Here is a 15,013-nt window from a genome sequence, read left to right as displayed (position 1 = left end):
GGCAAAGCCAGGATGTATGTGAAGCCTAGGCCCTAGGTCTGGTTCAGAGGTGGAACTAGGAATGTGACTGGGATACAAACCAGAGAGGGGCCTCACTGACAGTGGTAATGGGACATATGCCCAAACAGAAGCATGCCGTGGGCAGGAAAGTGAAATGGCATAAGATATCTTTTAAGGCCAACCCAGGTACCAGGCTAAACATCACTGTCACCAGCTGACTCCTCACTGTTAGTTGTCCAAGCCCTGAAGTCCTGTTTGAGCATATGTTTTGAAGGAAATGTAACACATAAGCTGAGGGTGCCTTGGATTCAGCTACACAACACACTCTCGTTAAAGGTATTGCAAGAAGTACAGAGAAGTAGGCACAGGGCAAGAAGTGGTAAGATGAAAGGCCATATCCACTGAGAAATCTGTTGCCTCTATCTCTATATCTTCCTGAGGTTTCTCAGCTATTTCTACACTCTCATCTAGGATTCCCTAGTCTCCCAGGATTTCTTTACATTCAAAGAGTCCATCTTGTGACACCAGGAAGTGAATGCAGAGTCTGAAGGTCTGACTTGGCTTCCTGGGTGGCAGTACAAAATGTGGGCCCAGAACACGAAACCAGGGTCTTAAGTTTCTTGTCTATAATACATGGCTAGCCTAGGATTAGATGTTCCCAAAGATTCTTCCAACTCTAACATGTGATCCAACTATGAATTTACAAAAATAGAGCTACCTTTTGGTCTCATTCAACCAAAAAGGGGAAAAAAAGATACAGTAAGAAGAAAACAGAGACTGCAGATTTAACACTGCCAAATGTTCTGAACATTTTGTGCTAAACAATGACAAACAAAACTTTTTGAGTAAGTAAAAGAAACGAGGAAGTAATAGCAAAAGCAAGAATTAAACATCTCCAGAATGACTGCAAGATTCTCACTTTGACACCTTCTACTCCATTCAACCTCACATCTCTCTAGGATCTCCTTCCTCTCCTCTCTCCTCTCTCTCTCTCCGCACCATTTGCCCATCTTGGGAAGATGATGTTTATTTGAAAAATGTTTACATTTATCATTCCTAGGAAGGTCTGTTCTTTATTCACCCCAAAGTGCAGAGTTTAGGAGTCTTCTCTGAGAGTTTAGGAGTATCGTGCCACCTTGGTTAGTTGTTTTTGATGACAAAGAAAGCAAATGTACAGTTTTTCTATTTGGATAAACTTTAACAGAAACCATTTAGTCTGCCGGATGACTCCAAGAATAATTTTATTTCTCAGTTGCCCATTATGTATGTACTGAAACATTTTAATGTTAAGTATAACAGTAACGGAATAGACTCCTGATTTTCTAAAATGAAAAGTTGTCCTGGTTATAACTAATAAATAAATGCCATTTGTAAAAATGTTTCCTGTTTGGCAGAAATAAAACACAGCAAAAAATTCGATCATCTTATATTAAGTCAAGAACTTATATTTTATTACATTAGCCATGTCCATATTCATTTAGAACTTAATTCATTTTATAAATATATGCCTCTTTTAAGTGTTTTATATATATATATATATATAAAACTCATTATTTTGGTGAGTTAAAAAAATTTTGAAAAAAATATGCAAAATACCTGAAGCCTTTTGTGCTATTTTCGTTAATTCTTGTGTTTTAGAGAGCTCAGTGGAAATTGTATGCCTTTCAATCATAATGCTTATCTTATTTGAGACCAAGACTCCTTTTTGAGTTTGGGAGGACATGACTGTGATGGACAACTTTTGGTCTTCCTTGTTTTAGTAAAACCACCAAGTCTCCGTGGGTGGTGAATTTCACAGGAGATGCCATCCAGTCCTGGATGAAATCATGCCTGTGCTATATAAAACCCTGGAGATTTGTACGCATCTGGGAGGGTCAAGGTAGAGAATTGAGTGGCACAGAGGCTGACAGGGGAAGTGAAGTCCACAATCCTTCCTTCCAGAGCCATAAACCTGACACAAGCTTCAGCTGAGCTTGGCACAAGCACCGAACAATTTGAGGAGACACATGTGAGTCTTCAGGACTCAGCTGGTCAAATTATCTTTGGCCCCACTGACTTCCATCCAAAATTCAGTTAGTATGGACTTGGAAGAGTACTCAGAGCTCCTCACAGCCTGCAGATTTGTCAGTGGGCCCTGAGAAGAACCTCTGACAGTTGGATGTGCCCCAAATGTCCTTTCGACTGTCCATTTAGTTTAAAGGAATTTGGATACATCCACCATAGCAGGAACGATTTGCTCCTGCATTGGCCACCAAAATATAATAAAATGGAGTCAAATTTCCACACATAAGTGTGATCATGGTTAATGAGACATTCTGGAATGTTCTCTTACCTTCACTGCCACCAAGATCTTGTCCTGCTCAGGACAGAGGTTATAGCATTCAGCTAGGAACACTTTTCCAAAGGCTCCTTCGCCTAGCTCCCTTTTCAGAACAATGTTATGGCGCTTGATGTGCTGAACAACTGCAAAACAAAGACAGAATGGAAATTGGAATTGAAGCACACGGAGGTGAAGGCAGCAGGTGAGGAGTTGGTGGCCTGTACCTGAGCTTCCAGGCCCAAGAGTCTCTCCTCTGCACAGTGAACCAAAAAGGCTGGGTGTCCATCTTCACAGTCCACCCCACATGGCTGGGAGGAGGTTTCATCACCTTATTCTCCAGAACTCAATTATTGTTTCTGATAAAACTAAAGTAGATACCTAGTTGCTGACTGCAAAATATCCTTGATAACCTTTATAGACTAAAAAAGGGGAGAATGAGAAATTCACATTAATGGCGGGCTTCTTATAAGCCAGATGCTTTGCATAAATTTGTTAGTAGTGTGTCCAGTGGGGCAAAGCAGAGAGATAGCTAGCAATCCTGAATTCCTGGTTAAGCCATCTCAGATTCCTAAGGGAGATAGAGTCAGAGGAAACAAAAGGAAAATGCAAGATCTGTGCATTGTTAATTAAGGTTTTGGCCTCACCTCAGTTTTAGCCTTCTGGCGGAGTGGGCTAAAACACGGCTGGGCCTCACTGACTTCCTTTGTTTGGATCAGAAACATCTAGACGTCTGCACTAAAGACTAGCATCCTTAGCCTTGTTTTAAAATCATGGCTCAGTCTTGGCTCTCCAAGGCCAAGAAGAGACAAAAACAGATGAATCCCAGGACAAGAGAATGTTCCTCCCTACAGTCTGGAGCAGCGATGGCTCAAGTCATTCATCCATACACGCTCTTGGTGCACAAGGCAGGAGGCAGTTAAGGGCCCTCAGAAGCTCATTGGCTGCAAGGTGGAAACCAGAGAAGGAGCACACCAAAGGACAGGGGTCATGGAGGAGAGGCCCACTAGGGCACCCTGCAGAGGACAGAAGTACATGCGAGCTGTGCCTCCTCACTCAGCACATTAAATGCTGAGTCTCTTAGCACGGGAGTTCCACCGGGGTCTTGGCTGGTATTGTTTTCTGAACTCCTTGTTGCTGAATGGTGGTGCATTAAAAAGAGATTGTGATGCCCTCTAGAGCTTAGAATGTGTGGTCAACTATATTCTCTCATGTCATTCTCACAATCCTGTGACAGAATCCTCTCCGCATTTTACAAGTGGGAAAACAGTCTGCAGGAATTTCCAAGATTCACAGTCTGGGAATGGAATTGGGATTTGGACCCAAATCTGTCTGATTCCAGAGTTCATGTCTTTTCTTCTACTTTACAAAGTCTCTTTTCAATTGTAAATTGCATGAGCAGAGATTTGATTTATAAGAGAAATAGAGAAAAACATAAAAACAATTGCCAGGCTTCCTCTCTGCTTAGTTCATCCTTCAAGGCCCCGTTCAAATTCTTATTCTCTCATAGAGCTTTCCAGGACCACTTTGACCACCAAAGACCTCTTTCTCTGAACTGACATTCTATCATGGCTTGATTGTATTCTGATGTATCCCCCAATTATATCACATCTGTAAGCTCCCAAGGTTAAGAGCAAGCCCTAAATATCTCCTGATGCCTCGTGCAACTCAAAATAGAGATATAGTACTGAGGTGTAATTTGATAACATTTTTCAAATTTAGTTGATTGTGAACTGCATTATGAGAAAATATAAACCATATCTCTGCAGTTTAAATTCAACTGCAGTAAATAATAATAATAAAATGGATACCTATGAACCTACCATCCCATTTAAGAAATAGAATATCACCAGTAACTTCGAAGCACCAATGTGTTCTTTCCTGATTGTACCTACATTCTTACTTATCTCCCACAGATAACTATCCTCTTGAATTTTGTTGTAATCATTTCCCTTGTAAGTTTGCTACCAGTGCTACATCTCTAACAAGAGCTTGTTCAGCTTCACCTGTTTTCGAACCTACGTTAAACGGAGTTATACAGTACGAATTGTTGCAGGTCTTGCATCCCTCTCAACAGTGTCCTTGAGATTGGGTTGTATTGTGTGTGTAGCAGGAATTATTTCCCTCATACCACCGTATAAGATTCTATGGAAGGACGATACCGCTGTTTATTCATCCATTCCATGTTGATGGACAGCCTGCTCAGTTTCTTTTTGGACACAACTTTATAGAAAATGCAAGTAGTAATTAAGATTTTGATTTAATAGGATTTTTTTCCCCCTTGATAATTCATGTGGTTCAGAGCTGTGAATGCCTCTGGGAGCCTCTGGGAACTCAGGGTGATAAAAATCAAAAGGTCTTTTTATGAGCAACAATATTGATGAATATAAGAACGTATATTAATTTCTCATGCTCCAGTGGCGACGCCTGAATTGAAGAGGAGAGAAATGTGTTCATTAGGGAGAGTGCCCATATAAAGACACAAATGTAATTCTTGCAGATAATTAGCTGCCCTATTTAAATCTAATATTTAACTCCCTGGTTGTCATATGTTCATTGGGAATTAAATTCCCACTTGATTTACTTCTCACTCTAACACAGAGCAAGGCAAGTATTTAACTTTTTTTTTTTTTTTTTTGCATTTGATTACATACCTTCTGTCTTTTCATAGTCCAAGCAGGAAAAAATTTTGGTGGAAAATAAGTTTTTAAGGTCAAAGCCACAATTTCATCATTTCTAAAACTAAAGTTGATTAAAGCGGTTTTCCCATGTTGACCTTGAAAGTAGGAAATGTGCATCTTTTCTTTAGGAAATGGGCTACTATATTTGCATTTATCTGCTTTGGTACGATTTGGGGCACTGATATCTGAGCAGCGTCCTTTTGCCAGTGTATTATCTCTAAATGGAATAAATTTCTCTCTCTTTTTTTTGAGACAGAATCTTGCTCTGTCACCCAGGCTGGAGTGCAGTGGCACAATCTCGGCTCACTGCAACCTCTGCCTCCCAGGTTCAAGGGATTCTTCTGCCTCAGCAACCTGAGTAGCTGGGACTACAGGTGTGTGCCACCACGCCCAGCTAATTTTTTTTTGTATTTTTAGTAGAGACGAGGTTTCACCATATTGTCCAGGCTGATCTCAAACTCCTGACCTCGTGGTCCACCCACCTCGGCCTCCCAAAGTGCTGGGATTACAGGCATGAGCCGCCGCACCTGGCCAAATTTCTGTTTTATAAGACTGAGCTACTTAGGGGCACAGGTAACAATTCTGTATTTGTATTCCTGACAGGTCCTCACAGTGCTGTGCATACAACTGGTGCTTTATAAATATCTGTGAAAAAATATGTTTAATAATAATAGTGACAGAAAAATAGTACTTGACTATGTTATTTGAGTTAATTGAGGTCAACTCTTTTAAATACGTAGGTGATAAAGTAGCTCAATTCTCTGAGATGGCAGGAGTGGGAAGAACATCTAATCTGAAACTTTCACATCATTGAGCTAAGAACATCTTCCCATTCTCCTCTAAGAAGGTATCAAAACTCATCCCAATTTGCCCATTTTCCATTTCCCTACAACACCACAGGAAGTCCCTGGTTATCCAGACACTATCCTCCCAACGTGGCTCGTTCACGCCTCTTCAGCTCCCCTGGACACTCTTCCACAGTGTACTCTGAGCTCACTGCCTGTGACTCCACAAGCTCCTTATTTCCTCAACTCTCCTTAAACATCTCTTTACCTCCCTGATTTAAATAAAACCTCGGCAATGTGCCAAGGATGCCCAAGCCTCTCAATTGGATGCCATCTCTATCTCTCATCCCCTGGTACTTCAGGGCCTGCACACTGATTTCTGATCCTTTACTCCCTCTCCCTCCCGCGAGAGCCCCAGCTGTCTTGAAGCTTCCGTTTTAGGGAGGCATTAGCCTGCACTACCTCTGCTGACATCTCGGTTGCTCCTCTCACCCACTGAGCTCTGGGCCCACATTTTCCCTCTCCACCTTACCAGTGCCTTCCTTCTCAGGGCCTGAGCTCAGAAAGGCTCAGTAACCTGCCTAAGCTGTAACAACACTGGGCTGCCATTTCTCCTGCACCTTTCAACAGTGGAGCTAACAGGCCAGACATCCAAAGGTTTAGTTTGGCTGATTATGTGACATTAGGCTAACTTTTCCTGAGAGTAAGACTCTAATAATGAAGGAAGCAATGCCCTAGTTCACATTCTGGTCAAACTCCTATCTCACTGTGGTCTAAGACTTTGAATATCACTGTCTTGAAGGGCTCTATGGACATTTTTGATTCGCTTTACACAAAATATCCTGAGTGAAGCATGCCTAAGGATTCCGTGATAAATATCATATAAGCATGCAAAATTCTCACATGCTTCCTTTCTCTGTGGTCAGCCAATTCACTGCTCGTAACTTTGGAGACTTGAGCAAAATCACCTTAAACCCAACATAAACAACTGTAACAAGAAATAAATAAGAGGCTGGGTGGTGTGGTGGCTGACGTCTGTAATCCCAGCACTTTGGGAGGCTGAGGTGGGCAGATCACTTGAGGTCAGGAGTTTGAGACCAGCTGGCCAACGTGGTGAAACCCTGTCTCTATTAAAACCACAAAAATTAAATGGGTGTGGTGGCACACACCTGTAATCACAGCTACCTGGGAGACTGAGGCAGGAGAATTGTTTGAATCTGGGAGGCAGAGTTTGCAGTGAGCAGGGATCATGCATGCCACTGCACTCCAGCCTGGGGACAGAACAGAATGAGACTCTGTCTCAAATTAAAAAAAAAAAAAAGAAGTCCAAACTCTACCATGAATGACTTCCTAGATTTGAAGGAAAACTAAAAACAATCACTGATTTAAAAAAAAAAAAAAAAAAGTTTTATAGAAAAATTTCTTCTTAAAATTCACCCTGCTACAGGAAAAGGAGGAATCAAATCGGAGCTGTAGGAAATACACCACCAAACTCATGTGATTGGCACCCTGTCTGGGCAACCCTGTCACTGACAGAATTTTTCAGAATGGAAATGTGGTGCCCTTGGTCATTTGTCCCATGAGTACCAGAAGTGAACTGACTTCCGGCTTTGTGTTAGTATCACATTAGAGTCCTGAAAAATGCATTGTGTCGCAATGTGTCTTCGGCAGTTGACATAGATGCCTGTGGTTTCAGATTGCTTAAATCAAATTTCTGGTATAGATTCCTCCCAGAAGTACATATTCTATATATACACACAGGCAATAGATAAAGTATTACTCCACATCTATACCCATTGCTATGAAATCTAAAACTAATACAAAATAAATATAACTTTATTCATTTAAGGTCTCAGATAGGAAATGTGTCTTTCCCATTTCCTCAATAATGGAGTTTCATCGATACTGTTGGTCCAGTGGACATATTCCACTAAACAGATGGACTTTCAACAGAGACATTTATTCAGTATCTGATATAGGCCAAGGACAAAGCAACCTGCAGTTAAAAAGAGAGAGATCTTAAAGTTTTCAGGAGAAAGATTAAAAGTAATATACTCTAGAAGATAATGTTCTGTACTGGAGTTCCCGAAATTCTCTCTCTCAGTTTCCCTGTGGTCCTAAATGCAGAGCCTGCCTTCAGCAGTTCCATCTCCCAGGACTCAATATTGTGATAGGAAGAGAACTTAAAGATCACCGAGACTGGCTCCCTCGAGTTTGACAGATCAGTGAGAGGCTTGGCACAGTGACATGACTTTCCTGGGGCCACACAGCTAGAAGGTGACCGAGCTAGGATTCAGGTTCCCTCCCTCTCAGAGGAGCAACCCTTGGACTCTGAAATACAGGACCCTGAGTGGTACCGAAGACAGAGAGGGTTTCCTGACATTAAAATGAAAACGGGCGTTTCATTTAGTTAATATCTTTTCTACTAGAAATACTTGAAACACTCATGTTTATCATCTGAAATGAGTTAAACATCTCATAATAAACAATTTCATTAGAAAACTACTGATAAATATAAAATATGAATGTTAAAAGCAGAATGTAAACGTTAAATACTTCAAAAAATGCTTGAACATGATATAAAATAAAATTAACAAAAATGATTTTCCAAATATCTTGATGTTTTAGCAGCATAGTGAATCAGGTAAAATCATCCACCTTATAAAAACAAATTTGTGTGAAAGATAGAAACTATGTTTTAAAGTTTCACATACGTTTTTATTAAGATACAAGTTGGTACTAAATTAAAAAATAAATGCAATTAAGACCACAGACATAAAACACACCAGAACAAGAAAAGGCTAAATATTCATAAATAATATTAAGGATGAAATAGAGCATGTAACACGACTGAGCCACTCTGAAGCACTTCTCAGCAAAAATTCCCAATGTGCATTATCATCAATTAATTTCATATCCCTCTGAATGAGGTCAATAGCCACACTTATTTTACAGATGACACCTCAGTTAATTGACTTACTTGTGGCCATAGAGCAATCCACTACTTATCCTTTCCCAAGTACTATTTCCAATGAAATGAGGAAATAGGGAGGGAAAAGGGTGCCTAACTTGTGATGATTGCTATTATGGGCCAGAGAATGTGCTGAGAGACTTACAAGACTTATCATTTGGCATAGCAATCTGGAAGGGTATTATTACCTCCATTTTCCAACTAAGGAAAAAAAGAGGAGGATTGGATTAGCTAAATAACTCATATGAGATTGTACAATTAGTAACAAGCAGAGTTTGAATTTTTTCCACTACAACATCCCTTGTCTTGGCCTTCTTACAAAAAACAAAGTGAAAGAGAGAGCGTATGAGTTCAGCTGTGCCTCTCTAGGGAGTCAGGAGTCTATTTCTATCAATTTAGTTCAATAAACTTTTACTATTCACCTACTAAAAGTGCGTCGGTATTTTTCTAGGGCCTAGAAAAAGAGAAGAGTAAAATAATCCCTGTCTTCAAGGACCTTATAACTTAAAGGGCAGAAAAACCAATGTACATATATCTTTCATGCCATTTACTTACATCTTTGCTCCATTCACAAAATATTTTAGGTACTGTAAATGACACAAAGAAAAACAGAAACTTTAATAATAACTGAAGTCAAGAGACATAAAATAGGAAGTTAAGACAAGGCGTTAAGTAGAAATGCAAGTATGCAGACTCTAGGGTCCGCAGTGGTTATTAAACTTAAGTCATAATTTGATCTTAAGCCTGCTGGCAGGCAGGAGAAGCCAAAAAGAAAACACAATAATTTACAAAATTTTGGCTACTCATAAATAAGAACACAGGGATCCCTTCTGGGACATAAGATTCTTCATGACAGTTTGTTTTTAAAGGAACGTATCAAATATTTTACACAAGGGATGTTGATAGGCACAATGATCAATGTCCTCAAAAATGTCTCCAGAGTAAGAAGTAAGTTTCCTAAAAATAGTTCTCATGACAGAGAACACATGACACAAAAGCTATCTTCAGCCAAGGTATTGTACAAGGAGTCCACAGCTCTTATCATAATGGCATTAAAATAAACACCTACAAGCATGCTCAAGAATGCTTTGGGCATGGAGTTGACAAATAGGTGTAATTTCCCCTAATCCACTGCTGAGCCTGGAATACATGAGACAACCAAAACTATTTTATGAACAAATAATAACACAAACATGTAAAAATAGATGAGTAATCGAACAAGAGGAAAAAAAAATGGTGAGGAAGAGAACACTTAAGTGGTGAGAAGAGAAAGAACCAGGATGAGGAGAAAGAAAAGTCCAGAGTGGATTTAGGAAAGAGTGATTTATCTTGGTTTTAGCTAAAGAGGAACAGCAGACAACATGCCATAAAAAAAAAGAAAGAAACTGGGCCAGGTGCAGTGGCTCACACCTGTAATCCCAGCACTTTGGGAGGCCGAGGTGGGCGGATCACCTGAGGTCAGGAGTTCAAGACCAGCCTGACCAACATGGAGAAACCCCATCTTTACTAAATATTCAAAATTAGCCAGGCGTGGTGGCACATGCCTGTAATCCCAGCTACTTGGGAGGCTGAGGGAGGAAAATCACTTGAACCCGGGAGGCAGAGGTTGCAGTGAGCCGAGATTGCATCATTGCACTCCAGCAAAACTCCATCTCAAAAAAGAAAGAAAGAAGGAAGGAAAGAAAGAAAGAGAGAGAGGGGGGAAGGACAGAAGGAAGGAAGGAAGGAAGGAAGGAAGGAAGGAAGGAAGGAAGGAAGGAAAAAAAGAGACTGGATTATGGAGGGCTTTGAATATCTCACTAAGTAGTTTAGACAAGTTCTGGCACTAATAGGCCGGGCGCGGTGGCTCAAGCCTGTAATCCCAGCACTTTGGGAGGCCGAGATGGGCGGATCACTAGGCCAGGAGATCGAGACCATCCTGGCTAACACGGTGACACCCCCCGTCTCTACTAAAAAAATACAAAAAGCTAGCCAGGCGAGGTGGCGGGCGCCTGCAGTTCCAGCTACTCGGGAGGCTGAGGCAGGAGAATGGCGTGAACCTGGGAGGCGGAGCTTGCAGTGAGCCCAGATAGCGCCACTGCACTCCAGCCTGGGTGACAGAGCGAGACTCCGTCCCAAAAAAAAAAAAAAAAAACGTTCTGGCACTAATAAATATGACTTCCTTCTCTGTGCCTCCCCTTCCTCATTGTTAAATAGGGGAGTTTGGGCTACATGGCATTTTAGGTCTGCCCCAGCTCACACACTCCACAGCTATGAGTCCATGATTTTACATTATAAATGTGAGTCCTGGGGAGCTGTTGAAGATCTTTGAGCATGGTAAGAAGTGATCAGGGCAAGTCTTTAGAGAGATTCATCTGGCTGGACTAAAACTGGAAGCAAGGAAGCCAGTTAGGGCATAGCACTAGAACTTGCCCTCACAGAGGCTGGTACAGAGCTGAGAGCGGGCTCCATCCCGTCCCTCATCCATCTTTCCTCTCCGGCCTCTTGCCCGTCAAAGGTCCACAGCTCAACGAGACTCTTGTGGGAGGTGCTGTCTCTAGCCACAGAAGCTGCAATCAGGTCTGTGACCCCAAAGGTCACAGAGGATGTCACCAAAAACGAATCCTTGGAGAATGACTATGAGGAAAATCAAGGAAACGCAGAGAACAAGACAAAAATGAACTAATCAGAGGCAGGAGAGGGCCACGGACCATGGCCATGAAGACAACATAAGGCAGCCTGCCCTGGGTGGTATCCTGAATGGGAAGTGAGAAAATGGAAGCCAGGACTGGAGAATGGAGGCCGAGTCTGTGGGAGACTGGAGAGGGGGCGGAGGGTGCAGGGGCAGACAGGTCCATCTAGAGACAGCACCATGGCTCCAGCACATGGGGTTTAGGGACCATTTTGAGGTTTGATAGTATTTGTAAGTTAAGAGAAATAGTTGAGGGTCAAAAATAAAATAGCTCAAAAAAAAAAAAGAAGAAGAAGAAGAAGAAGAGAAGAGAAGGCGGCAGAGGAGAGAACTGCTGGGAGAGATTCCTAGGGAAGGTGCAGAGAGGGCAGTGGGGTGGGGGTGGTGGGGATGCAGTTCTGAACAGAGAAGAGAGATTTTCAGTGAGCGAACTTCTGAGGGCCTCAGGCCCTCATAGCACTGGGTCACCGAAGGAACAAGTGGACCTTCAGAGATTTCCAAGGGGCCTAGACACACGAGCCATCCTAAGCCTCTCCATTTAGCCTTGCATTTATTTGGTGCAGTGATCAACTAGATACACCGCTGCAAATCAACTTTACATTTCTGGGAGGGCACCAGGGACCTAGACATGCCTCATGCAACATCCAATGCCAGTAAATGGCCCTTTCCTCACTAGACTAATGTTTACTACCCCAAATGACAGCAAGTGTCCGTAGGAGTGGAGGGAGAAAGGCTTAATTTAACCTGCACGTTATAGCAGATAAAAGCAATGGAATTATTTGGAGTTAAATTCCCAAAACTTCTAGAAAAAAGCCAAGGGGGGAAAGCCCCAGAAATCTTTCAAGCTGTTAGACTAAAAAGAACACCACATTTCAAAATACACATACGGTACATCCTTCGCTTTGACATCCCCGAACAGCCAAAATTATATCTGTTCTACACACTGGCATGTGGTAGAATTGGATTGATTTGCCCTGACAGCTCTCCCCGCTGGAACAATACTTGTCAGTCAGTCCCGGCAATGTTTGTATTTTCAAGAATCATTATGCAGCGTGATTGTACAAAATCCTGGCAGGTGGGCCAGACAGTCTTATCTCTGACTCTGTGTCCCTGTGCCCTAAAGTTCTTCCTGCTCTCAAGGCTGGAAAGCCTCATGCTTTCTCCCTTGTACCTCCCACACTGTGTGCATAAACCTTCTTTATTTATTCTTTCTTTCTTTTATTTATTTTTTTTTTTTGAGACAGGGTCTCACTCTATCATACAGGCTGGAGTGCAGTGCAGTGGCATGATCACAGTTCACTGCAGCCTCAACCTCCTGGATTCAAGCAATCCTCCCACCTCAGTCTCCCAAGTAGCTGGAGCTACGGTGCGTGCCACCATGCCAGCCATAAACCTCCACTGAGGTCTCTTTGCTGGTGTCTGTTTTATCCCTGGTATCCTCCACTCCTGTGCCCTCCCTACAAAAAACTTTTCTTCCTTCAACAATTTAAACTAGTAGCTACTACAGTTTTTTTGTTTGTTTGTGTTTTTTTGTTTTGTTTTTTTTTTTTTGAGACAGAGTCTCGCTTTGTCACCCAGGCTGGAGTGTAGTGGCACGATCTCGGCTCACTGCAACCTCTGTCTCCCAGGTTCAAACAATTCTCCTGCCTCAGCCTCCTGAGTAGCTGGGAGTACAGGCATGTGCCACTAAGCTTGGCTAATTTTTTTGTATTTTTAGTAGAGTCGGGGTTTCACCATATTGGCCAGGCTGATCTCGAACTCCTGACCTTGTGATCCACCCGCCTCAACCTCCCAAAGTGCTGGGATTACAGGAGTGAGCCACCGCGCCCAGCCCTGTTGTTGTTGTTTCTGAGATTGAGTCTCACTCACGCTGTCACCCAGGCTGGAGTGCAGTGGCGTGATCTCAGTTCACTGCAACCTCCGCCTCCCGGGCTCAACCTCCCGAGTAACTGGGATTTTTTTTTAGGTGTGTGCCACCATGCCTAGCTAATTTTTGTATTTTTAGTAGTGATGGGATTTCGCCATGTTGGCCAGGCTGGTCTCCAACTCCTGACCTCCAGTGATCTGCCCACCTCGGCCTTCCAAAGTGCTGGAATTACAGGCATGAGCCACCACACCAGGCTGCTACCATAGTTTTCTAATTGACTTCTTTAAGTAAGTTGGCTTTTACCAATGAACCTCTGAAGGAATGTTCCCATTGTGGAAGAAATCTTTTGTTTTTAGTGGGGATAAATTAAAAAATCACACCAGTGGTTATTCAGGGGCTTCCCTGACCTGTATCTTAATGAATTAACGTTTTATTTTTACATAAACACATGGAGTATCTTCTCTGTGCACATACTCTAACAAGGGCACAGGAATAGGTAAGAGAAATAGATCAATGACAATAACGCAATCAGAATGTGATAAACAGCCATAACAGAGACAAGCAAAATGTTCTGCAGCTGGGCAACTCAGAAAGGCTCCGTGGAGTCATCGGGGCCAACTTTACAAAACCAGACTGGAGTTTTTAATGTGGAAAGCTCTCAACAGAGGAAGGAGCAAGTGCCCAACCTATTAAGAGGCTGGTGGGCATTTTGTGAGGTCCAGAACTCCACGCAAGCTTCCCAGACTGCTCTCCTCAGCTGTAGACTCTACCCCAATTCCATAGAAGGCAGAGGCTCAGCAGAACTCACAACCGCTGATACATGGCCAATGTCTGAAAGGCGGAGGGTCACAGGCAAGATTTTTGGAGGCATCCCAAATGGCTTCCATCTCTGGATAGTTTTCTGTTCGGTTAATATGCAAAGCAGAGTCCTGTGCTATTTCCTCTTTAATATGCTTATTTGAGAACTTTTGTTTTAAAAGGTAGTGTTAATATCTATTTTCCTGAAAGGATTTTGCGATACTTCCAAAATCTTTCAAACCAACCTACTTTCCCTGACTCCTTCATTTACCATTTAATCATCTAAGGGAAAAAGAACCGTGTTTGTGGCTGTGGAAGACTCAAGGATGAATAAGAGGAAGGCGAAGTCAGTGGTTGTTAATTGCACATTAGCTGTGTGCCGGGCATGTGTTAAGCATTGTGTATGCATTTACTGATTCAAACATCTTGATGGGCCTCAGGAGAGACCTCACTGTCCCCATTTTGGGGATGCAGCAACTGGGTGTTGAAGACGTTAAGGAAGGTGCCCAAAGTCATGCAGCCGGAAAATGGGCAAGGCATGCCAGAATTGCTTCAAAGCCCACACAGTCTCTCCCTATAGAACATGATTCTTTTGCTCAAAAGATGAAAAGTCTAACAGAGAGATGAGATAAGTATACAAATAAAGTTGCAAAAGGCAGAATGTAAAAACTGCCATAACACATGTAAAAAATACTGGGTTAAGGGTATTAGAAGAAACAAATCCTTTGAGCACAGGGTTTGGGGTTGGAAGACGTGCCCTTTGAACTCTCTCTAGTAAGCTGAGCAGAACTTGAAGTGCTGGTTGGAAAGAGAACATTGTTGGACACAATGAATTGCGACATTTCCAGGATGGCAGGATGCCACTGACCCAAGCATACGCTGGGCTTTCAGTGAAGACATGTCCACATGAAAGAACAAAATCT

General features: G+C 42.3%; 1 protein-coding gene across 2 annotated transcripts in view; it reads right to left on the bottom strand.

Annotated features, from left to right (window-relative positions):
- NTRK2 (neurotrophic receptor tyrosine kinase 2) overlaps nt 1–15,013 on the bottom strand; it is a 364,220-nt gene that overhangs the window by 89,836 nt on the left and 259,371 nt on the right. For both annotated transcript variants that reach the window (XM_025358953.1, XM_025358952.1), the window contains one exon: nt 2,333–2,463. In XM_025358953.1, the coding sequence (XP_025214738.1) occupies nt 2,333–2,463 (131 nt within the window). The remainder of the gene's footprint in view (nt 1–2,332; nt 2,464–15,013) is intronic.

The sequence above is a fragment of the Theropithecus gelada genome, chromosome 15 (assembly GCF_003255815.1).
Source record: "Theropithecus gelada isolate Dixy chromosome 15, Tgel_1.0, whole genome shotgun sequence".
Taxonomy (NCBI): Eukaryota; Metazoa; Chordata; class Mammalia; order Primates; family Cercopithecidae; genus Theropithecus; species Theropithecus gelada.
The sequence above is the reverse complement of the archived record's forward strand: the minus strand, read 5'-3'. Positions and strand labels throughout refer to the sequence as shown.